Here is a 10,798-nt window from a genome sequence, read left to right on the forward strand (position 1 = left end):
GGTCAGAGCAAGGCCTCCAGGCTGCTCCAGCAGGCTGCTGCTGCTGCTGAGAGTCTGCCCAGTGACTGGCTGACCCCGTCCCAGTGTACACACAGCCTGAGCGGCTGCACATGTCCTGCGGCAGGCTGTTTACATCTGCTAATTAATACCCCCAAATTTGCAACAAAATGTCATCCTAAATCTTTCCCAGTCCTCCTCCTGTGAGCAGACTCACGCACACCCCCCAGACCCACACCCCCACACCCACACACACACATGCTCACACACTCATTCACTCACTCACTCACTCACTCTCTCGCGCTCTCACACACAGTTTTTAACAGTCACTTAAACTACTCTTTTCCTGGACCCAGAGGCAAAGAAAAGAAAAAAGTCCCAGAAGTTTAGAGCGGCTTTAATGTGTAGTTCTGAAGCACTTTGGACTCATAAATCACAACGGCTGCTTCATAAGGGGGCAGGGGGGGAAAAAACAGAAAAAACACCTGCCTGGCAACTGTCATGGCTAATGGTAGCATGTGCTTTATAAATCAGACGCAGGCTGTAATTTCTAATATCAGAGAAATTATTATACTCAGCGTCTTTCACAGAAACACTATTTTACTTAACCCCCCCCCCCCCACCCCTAAAAACCCACTCCACTTAGGCCTACTCCATTACTGTAACACACACACACACACACACACACACACACACACTTACCCCCCCACCCCACCCTAAAAACCCACTCCACTTAGGCCTACTCCATTGCTGTAATGGCACTTTTTGTCCTGCAAAAGAAACTGGCGAGTCACGTGGGGGTCAAGCGTTCCCCAGGTAGCAACTGGTTCTGAAAACGGATCTGGCCCAGATTTGGCGCTTAGCCACCGGATTGGCGCCAAATCTGTTTCAGAGTCAGCTGCTACCTGGATCTGTCATCCCCATTTCATTTTTTTCCCCCTTTCTTTAAATACTAAAAAATTAATTAAATAAACTCTTGAGAATTTCCACAGTTGGCTTGTCCCCCAGCTCGACGTTCCTGTTGGAGTTTAATTAAAAGCAGAACAGTGGAGTGGCGGCGGCGGCGGCGCGCAGGATTTAAGAGAGGGCCTCTCCAGCCACTCGCTCAGCTCTCTCTTTTATTTATTGCTGTGCATCTAAACTTCCTCCCAGATGCCGTCTGCGAAGGCTCCGTGAAAATGGTGACAGAGATCGAGGATGACGGCCATGGGCTGCCTGTTGTTAACAGCACTGGGCAGATGTAGTTATACTCAGGCAGTTGTTTTCTTGTGTAGAGAAAATTGCACTTCGTGACCTTAAGAACGGCGTGAAAACATTGTGCTAATGACCACTATCCAGATCTGACAGTTGCCGCTGCAGTTCAGTGTCTCATGCAGTTAGATGCAGCGACTGCAGAGAGCTGCCGACCCAGTTAGCAGATAGCTTTGGACCAGGTCTGGCCCAGTTAGCATATAGCTTTGGACCAGGTGTGGCCCAGTTAGCATATAGCTTTGGACCAGGTGTGGCCCAGTTAGCAGATAGCTTTGGACCAGGTCAGGCCCAGTTAGCAGATAGCTTTGGACCAGGTCATGCCCAGTTAGCAGATAGCTTTGGACCAGGTCTGTTCCAGTTAGCAGATAGCTTTGGACCAGGTCTGTTCCAGTTAGCAGATAGCTTTGGACCAGGTCTGGCCCAGTTAGCAGATAGCTTTGGACCAGGTCTGGCCCAGTTAGCAGATAGCTTTGGACCAGGTCATGCCCAGTTAGCAGATAGCTTTGGACCAGGTCTGGCCCAGTTGTGGTGAGGATGCAGGTTCGGCTTGAACATGTTTGCACACATTCATGTAGTGCTGTGTAGGTCTGTGCAAATTTAGTTATCTGTGTAGTCTCAGTCTACTTGTGTTTGGGAAAGCTGGATGCCTTCTTGAGAGCTGAAACACACCAAAACAGTTTCTAAAAACACAGACGCTACAAAAACATCTGGGCAAAGTGCGGCAGGCAAAACAGACACAGGCGCACCAGGCTGTTTTGCGCAATCTGCTTGGGCTGAGTGTGACATTGATGAGCGTTGCGCCTCTGCGCCTTGCACTGAAAAGTTGAAAATATTTCAACTTTTAAGCGCACCAAAAAAACGCTACAAAAAGGCGACGCGTGGCGGATAAAAGGTGCACACTAAAGGCGCCGTACCATAGGAAACAATGGATTTGCTAGCGTCACGTTTTTAGAAACGCGTTTGGTGTGTTTCAGCCCTAAGACGGTATTCACGGACATATTGCTCAGTAGGTCTGCATTTTTAAACCGCCAAGAACTCTCCCATTCACACCCAAACTCTCTCTCAAACTCTTGACGGTGCAAGCAGCCATGTAAACCACCAGCCAGTTCGACATTGGCAGTTTGTGTGCAGCGTCTCAACGCAGTGCCTACGGCCCTCTGACGTGACGCAAGGAGGAGCTGGCTTCAAACATGGATGCCATTGGTTACAGGACGGCTGCTTTACCTCCACTGCTAGTCTGGCTGGAGAAGCTTTAACTCCTGTCAGTCCTGTAACTAAACAAACCCTGATGTCCCACATCATTTTTTTTATAGTTCAAAGGTCATCCTCAGAAGTCCTCATCTGTAGCTGCGAACCCTGTCCAACAATACTCCCCAAGACTAAGACGAAGCATCCCACCTTATTTCTGTAACAAAGAGGACAAGACTGCAGCAGTGGGCCGTCTGCTTGCGTGTTGTCTCGCGAGGCATCACCATGTCATAAATCAAGCCCCTCCCTCCCCCCCCTCATAAAAGCCTCTGTCCCCTATATGGCCCTTCGGTCGTCCGGACCCCTGGACCTTTCCCGTCGGGAGAGAGGAGGGCCACGTCAAGGCCCCCCACTTAAACATTGGTTCATTGTAGGGGAACAGGACCTTTTTTTTTAACCAGAAGGAAAAAAGTTTTCTCCTTTCCTCAAGTTATTTCTTCGTTAAATTTAACGATGGCCCTGCTATCATATTTTACAGCAGTCTCTGAGACCGAGCTGTGCAGGTCCCCAAGGGCATGATGAGCCCGAGCTCTCTGTGTAAATATCCTGCCTCATAAAAGACCCTGCTCCTTACAAGCCGCCATTTTCTTTGCTTTTAACAGCGTGCAACATGCCCCCCCCCCCCCCCCACCCCCCGCCACACACACACACACACACACACACACACACACCCACACCCACACACACACACATACACACACACACACACACACACACACACACACACACACACACACACACACACACACATACACATACACATACACATACACATACACACACACACATACACCCACCCACCCACCCGACCAACCGCCCTATTATAAATTACCCACCTGTATGCACACACGCACACTGCGCCAGCCCAATGTCGCTGGCATGGAGGCGTTTTCATGGAGTGAGATGAGATGAGATGAGAAGGAGAGGAAGCAGAGGAGGAGTGGTGAAAGAGAGGGGGGTCTGCACTGTCTCTCTCAGTCAGCCTTCATCTGCCTCCCGCAAGGCGCAAAGGACACAGAAGATGCTGATTTATTTAAAGTGATTTTGTGGTCGTGGGTTTGAGACATACGTTTCTTTGGAGTGGGCGAAGTCTTTTTGATGACTTTCACATGGAAGGGTTCATCCACATACAAGCACTGGGGATCGGAGCGTTCCTGTTGAAAGAGTAGGAACATGGATGGATGCTTTGATCCGACCAGGAGATTCCAATTACAAATAACATCAGGCGCTATGGCATGGAATATTGCATCGTGCTTCTTCTTTGTGCCCAAGTACCTAGATCAGCAGTATCTCTCTTTACCATAGAACTTAAACACCACTTCCACTGCAGTTGTCATAGTTGCTGTTGCCGAGTGAGTTCTATGATGTGGTTGTTTTTTTTATATGGCCGCACTGGTCGTAGTCACACGCACACAAACACACAAGGCAGTTTTCATGGCAGTTGCATTAGCGAGAGCACCCAAAATCAGGAACAATTCGATTTTCAGACTTAGGCCTCAGCCGGACTCGGAGACGCTGTTTTTTTCTTATCTCGTCTCTTGAGGCATAGTGAAAATAGCACATCAGCCTCAGTGGTTACAGCGATTAAGTAATATGACCAAATGGAGACGGAATGCGACTGCTCTACCGAGCGCCGAGTAGTCCACGCCAAACGAGTAACAGAGCATAAACACGGAGTGTGCTGGCCAGGTAGCAGCCAAAGGCCCCAGAGCATAAACACGGAGTGCGCTGGCCAGGTAACGGCTAAAGGCCCCTGCCGTGTTCGGTTTGGCCGCAGTTCAGAAACATGAACCACGGTTCTTACAGATGTAAATGCGATCTTGTTCCCGATTTTCTTATGCCGGCTACTGAGAGTCGTGACTATTACTGTTTTAGCAGACTATTATTTTAACCTGCTGAAAACACTTGTGGGGAGAGTATAAGTACTTCAGTCATGTACCCGTTTAGTGGTGCGTGTAAATTTACGCACCGTTATTGAACCTGCCGATGGCTCATGTTAAAAGATCTCTGGCAGATGAGGTCAGTGGGGACCTGTGTGTGAACGCCATTAGCGTAGGTCAATCCAGTCGACTTTTCCAGTGATTTTACCCAGATACTGTTTCGACACCCCAGAGCACTGAGTCACTGTCTTTGAAGAGTAGTTTCAAAAGTTCCCCGATTTGCCTCTCTCCCCGACAAACACACACACACACACATACACACACACACACACACACACACACACACACACACACACACACTCTTTCACAAACATGCACGCACACACACACACACACATACACACACACACACACACACACACACACACACACACACACACACACACACTCTTTCACAAACATGCACGCACACACACACACACACATACACACACACACACACACACACACACACACACACACACACACACACTCACTCTTACACAAACATACACACACATACACACACACTCTTTTCACACACATACACACACACACACACACACGCACACGCACACACACACACTCTTTCACACACACACACACACACACACACACACACAGGCCTTGCTGCCGAGGCCCCTGGCTGCCGGAGGTCACGGAGGTAGAACAGGGGCCCTGCCTCTGCCTGCCGGATTAGCTACAGCGCCGGGGGGCACACGTTGGCCTTTCACAGGGATTAGGGTGGAAGAAGCTTCCGGAAGATCACTCACACATCACGCCTCGGGGTAATGAGGCCTAGCCTGCGGCCCTGGCCCTCCACGTCCGTATGGAGCTCATTCAGTCCAGTTCAGCTCAGTTCCGGGGCTATACGCATGGGTGACACACACGCTCCCTTTGTTTTTCCTCCTGCAATTGAACTGCGGCATGAAAGTACTTAATACGCTCCGAGGAAAGTACTTAATACGCTCCGAGGTCCGTGTTCTCATTGAAGGGGCAGGGCGCATGAGGTATCCACACTATGCCCAGCTCTCTTGTTAGAACACGTGACGGATACAGACTCATTAGCATGTAATGGAATGCCTGCCACGCACCCACGGTCATCACTAGCGTATTCTATGGATGACCACAACAACAGAATAGCTTTAGACTACGGAACACTAGAATAGACCGGAATGAATGGGGAGGTTACCCGCCTCAGTTGGAATGTAGATTGTTTTGGGAGATTCTCTCCGGAACATGTGGAAAAGGAAAGATATGAGGGCATCTCTAAACAATCGACAACCCCCCCCCCCCCCCCCCCCCCCCATATTTGGTCTGTTAAGACATAAGCATATTTTCATGGTCTGCTAGTTGAGCGCTCCCTCGTGAAAGACTATTTGGAGGCTTTGAACTTTGCTTTTTTGACTTTAATTTGATTGATGGCATTTTGCAACAAATGAAAGCATCTGTCATGGCTGATAGGATGAAACGCTCCCAAACATCTGCAAATACATCGTAAACCAGCTTCCCTTGGATGCACGACTTGAGATTTGAGCACTCAAGTACTGTCATTACATATTGCAATGGACTTGAAAGGGGGGGGGTTCATAAAATACTCCCCAAATCCTCTGAAGCAGGTTATAAAATCTCACACGCAGTCGATCTCATGCAGATTTTGCGTCGTATTTCCACTAAGTCACTCGTAGCAGAGGCCCAGTATTTCTTCTTCGTGGCATATTTTTACGATATTGAGGGGATGCCTGTTGCCAAGCAGCAAGGCCTGTGTGTATCGTGTTCCTTCGTTGGTGTTTACTGTTTATTTCTGTTGTACCACTGACCGTTTCTCCATTGCTTGGTGTTAATCAGAGCTTTATCTCTTTGTTTATCTTTTTGTTTCTGTTTATCTCTCTCTCTCTGGCAGGTTTCCACTGTATCCCAGGGGCGAGCGCTTTCAGTTTGAATATGGCGTCTACCTGCTCAACAAAAATATCGCCCAGGTAAGACTAGTTCTAAGCACCCAGCTGTGATGGAGCAGGAGCAGAACCGTATTATCTCAGACTCCTTGCATTTGATTTTTGTCTGTGAAACTGCCATTTCATACATATAGAATGCTATGGTTAGTCTGTGGTGGGCTATTGTTTTTACCAGGTAAAGGTACTGCATGTTAAAACTCCACTCATAATTATTGAGAAGTATTGTGCCACTCTACCCTCCTTGGAAATCTGGGGGAAGTTGTGTTTGTGTTTATGTTTGTGTTTGTGTTTGTCTTCTTCTCTACTGAGTGGCTGAATAAGTTCATATCTTGTCTAGAATTAGACATCTATGTTTAAACAGCTTGTTTCAATTTCATGAGTGTCGTGCACATAGAACCTAAGTTAGTATGTAACAATAAGTCTGAATATAAATATTTTGGAGTGACCAAACTACCGCCTAATGACAGCCTTATAACAGGCTGTAAAGCACCAGAGAGACAGCATTCCTTCCTTAGGTTATTTTAAACTTTTTAGACATTTTGTCACTTTCTCTTTTCCACATCCTTGCTGGAACCTCTTCAAAACACTCTCATTGTGATTCTCAAAGTGTTGTACGTTTTGTAGTGTCAAGCCAGATAAAAGTTGAGGTTGTGCATACGGTTGGTGTGCCAAATTACTTTCAGGTGGGTGTGTAACCAAATGTTTTCCTCAGAAGCATTGTTGTGCATGTTAATACCAATCACCGGCGTTCTATGAGTTCACACGGCAACTGAGCTGTCGAGATTCCCCACATGAAATATCTGCCGTCAAGTTCCTCGCCAGTCCTCAGATCTGCAAGGCATTGTGGGCCTGGTCGGGTCACATGCTGGAAGCGCTACATGGCATTGTGTGTCGGGGATCATGGTAAACATGCCAGAACTGATGAGCCCTAACCCACAACATTGTTTGGCCTCCCATGGCAACCGTAATGCCCCCCACACCCCCCCACCCCATCCCCATCCCACTCCTGAAGAGACACATAGGCACACACACACACACACACACACACACACACACACACACACACACACACACACACACACACACACACACACACATACACAGTGTTTTTCTGAGGACCAGCAGGCCATTCCATTGACATCACGAGTTCCATACCAGGAACTGCAGGAGGGAGGGAGGGAGAGAGAGAGAGACAGACAGAGAGAGAGAGAGAGAGGTAGAAAAAGAGACTGAACGGAGAGAGGAAGAGTAACTGTTAAAGAGAGAGAGAGAGAGAGAGTGAGTTAGAGTTAGAACGGTGCATTGGAGTAGACTGTCACGCTACATGTCATTTCCTCCTTATTCAGGGTCTAATTAAGTTTCTTCAACCTCGACTTTCCTTGACCACTTTATCTGTACCTGGTTTGCTTCTCCGTCCCGCCTTGTCAGGGAGGTATGGTTCTCGTTAATATCTGAAAGCTCTATTAGGAACCAGCTGGCTCATTGACCTCCAGAATATTAGAAAATTGTGCTCGGTTTTTCTACTTAATACAATTTACCAACAGCCATCCAGCGCCGGCTGGAGGTTATTATTGTGTTTTTGTTTTTTGGAGGCCCCCCTTTTAAAATCTTTTTTATCTGTCTTTTTTTTCTTTTGACGTTTTTTCTTCTCTTTGGGAAATGTAATTATTTCCTTTTGCAAGCCCCTATCGGAGCTCTCTGTCTCTGTGGTCAGACTAAGCAGGGATCTGATTTCACTGCGGCGCTCTCGTCTTGGATGAGGGGGGGGGATTAAGCTCCTATCTTTTATTAAATTGTGCAGCGCCCCCCCGTTTGAAAGTGATCTGGGGGGGGGGGGGGTTGCACAGGCCTGAGAGTGAGGGAATGGGTGGGGTGGGGTTGGGGTCTAGTTCTCTTTGAAGTGGTGGACTGAGGGTATGTTGTTTTTATTTAGGCCCTCGGTTGTGCAGGAGCAGACTGAAGGACGTCAGGTGGTCCGCGGCCTCTCCTCCTCCTCCTCCTCCTCCTCCTACTTAGACGTTGGGTCTCAGTAGGAGTTTAAGCATCATCTACAGTTTTACTGAATCACTGAATCCCTTTAGCTGTGCATTTTGCGTCTTGTTAGTCAGGCATGAAATGTTACGGCAAAATGTTGTTTCCATGGCCACACCAGAAAGTGCTTATGGGGAAAACGTTGTGAAAGATTTTTTACTTTCAACTGACCCAAAAAAATGAGATTCGTCTGTGAACGTGAATGGAGCATAGACTTTTTGCGGTTGCCACATTTCAGAAGCCGCAGAAATATATCTGAGGAATGTTAGTGAATATTCATGAGTATGTCAAAGAGCCAATTTCTTTCTGGTGATGTCAAGAACCCCAAATACTGAGGCAAGTGTGTTGGTGTGGATTTTTAGTGCCCCCACCTCCCACACAGGAGGAAGTTAGAGGCACTAGCCCCCTTGCTATCGCTAATACCCAATCAGTTACCGTAGTAAGGAGGTCCCTGGTGGGGACACTGGGCCCCAGAGCGACTAACGGGGACCCGCTTTCCTGTCCCTGTGCTGGCCTCTGGTCCCCTAAAAGGAACCTTGACATGGACATGTGCTACTGATTACTCCGGTCCAGCACTGTAAGAGAGATCAGGGCTGAGCCTGTCGTCTCGGAGCTAGGCCCTGTGGCTGGGTTTATCTCTCCGCTGGCAGTGTGTTTGGAGAGTCGTCGTCTGTTTCGGGAGGCGGGAATGCCTTGGCGATGGCGTATGCGTTTAGAGGGAGAGAGAGAGAGAGAGAGGGAGAGAGAGAGGAGAGAGAGAGAGAGAGAGGAGAGAGAGAGGGAGAGAGAGAGGGAGAGAGGGAGAGAGGGAGAGAGAGAGAGAGAGAGAGAGAGGGGGGGGGGGGGGGAGGGAGAGAGGGGGAGGGAGAGAGAAGGGTCCAGGCCAGAGGAGTGCAGAGGAGTGGGAAAATGCGTTTGTCTGTGTTTTCCCCCCAGCTGATTTCAGATCAGTACGGCAGCCCTGCCCACACCACAGAGACCTGCACTGGTGGTCTTTGGTTGGAGTCAGACGTTTAGATGCCATGTGTGTCCATCCGTTAAGAAATGGGTACAGCCCATTGGGGGGAACCCTTGTTTTTACTGGGGAGCAAAAACAAGCTTCTGGACCAGGGTGTGTGTGTTATTTTTGTTGTTTTCCCCCCCACCTTCATGCAGGGAAGAAGGTAGTCAGCACGGCACCAGTCCGAGGCTCTGCGGTGGCAGGTGTTTGTCTCTCTGGTCACCTACAGTCTCCAGGAATCTGCGCATGAGTGATTTCCAAACGAAGATGTTTGCTCTCATCACCCCCTCATCCCCCCCCCCTCTCAATCCTGCCACCAGCTCTTTTTTTTTTCTCCCTTTTTGTTCCCGTTCCAGGATTTAATTAACGCTCCCTACCCTCATTTGGGTTTCCACTCAGGAGGGTGTGAGGGCGGGGGGGGGGGGGGGGGGATCTTGAAAGGGCGTCCGAAATGGCCTCAAACCTCTCCACGTGGGCCCTGAATGACTGGCCCCTCGGACATTAAACAACATGAAAAATGATCTTCGGGCCATTACCTGATTTCCTGTCCTCACTGTTTGTGTTTAATAAGGCCTTCATACTGAGGGCCTCAACGGCGCCTTGTGACCAAAATAGCCTCGCCCCGTGATTAATAGTCGCAGCTAAGTGGCTTTATTTGTGGGTTTTCAGTCAGCATTTCCATAGATCAAGTTAGCATCTCTCCGCCCCCCCCCCCCCCCTCCCCTAGCGTGTGTACATAACCTTTGTGAACGCTCAGTCCTGAGGGCGCCGGGAATAACTCGCACCAAGTCGCAGTGGTGAGATCAGACGTATTCGTCTCCCTCGCAGTCAAACAAGCAATCTTTATCCCCATTCCTGACTGAGTCTCATTCTTCTCTCTTCCTCCTCCTCCTCCTCCTCCTTCTCTCACGGACTCTCCTACGCTTCGTCGTCACTCATTGTGAGCGGGTTCCCAGGGTGGCTTTTGTCGCAATCGTCGCTCCATTTTCTTCCCTTCTTCTTCTTTCTCTTTTTCTGTATTTGTTCTGGAGGGGAAACGTCAACACAATGTTTGAATGGGCTGGCTGTGATGGCCATCGCGGGTCACCTCTGGACATATCAAGAGTGTGAAACAAGAATGTGCACGTCTGGGGGATCCTGTTTAGGAACACCGAGATCCTTTTTTCTTTTTTTCAATGGAGGCCTTGATACGAAGACTTGGCTTAAGCTCCAGCCCTGCCTAGCCTTACCACAGCCTCCGCCTGCCACCCACCACACACCACACACCACCCACACAGCAGAGATAGAGAGAGGGGGGGAAGTGTGTGTGTGTGTGTGTGTGTGTGTGTGTGTGTGTGTGTGTGTGTGTGTGTGTGTGTGAGAGGGAAATAGAGACAAGGGAGAAAGTGAAGGGGGGG

At 49.0% G+C, this 10,798-nt stretch overlaps 1 protein-coding gene across 1 annotated transcript in view; it reads left to right on the forward strand.

The window, feature by feature from the left end:
* uvrag (UV radiation resistance associated gene) overlaps positions 1-8,960 on the forward strand; it is a gene marked incomplete at its 3' end in the record, with an annotated part of 72,374 nt that extends 63,414 nt beyond the window's left edge. The window contains exons 13-14 of the mRNA XM_080846685.1: positions 6,319-6,394; positions 8,784-8,960. Coding sequence (XP_080702811.1) covers positions 6,319-6,394; positions 8,784-8,960 — 253 coding nt within the window. The remainder of the gene's footprint in view (positions 1-6,318; positions 6,395-8,783) is intronic.
* Positions 8,961-10,798: the final 1,838 nt, after the last annotated feature.

This window comes from Sprattus sprattus (assembly GCF_963457725.1).
Source record: "Sprattus sprattus genome assembly, chromosome: 1".
NCBI classification, from domain to species: Eukaryota; Metazoa; Chordata; class Actinopteri; order Clupeiformes; family Clupeidae; genus Sprattus; species Sprattus sprattus.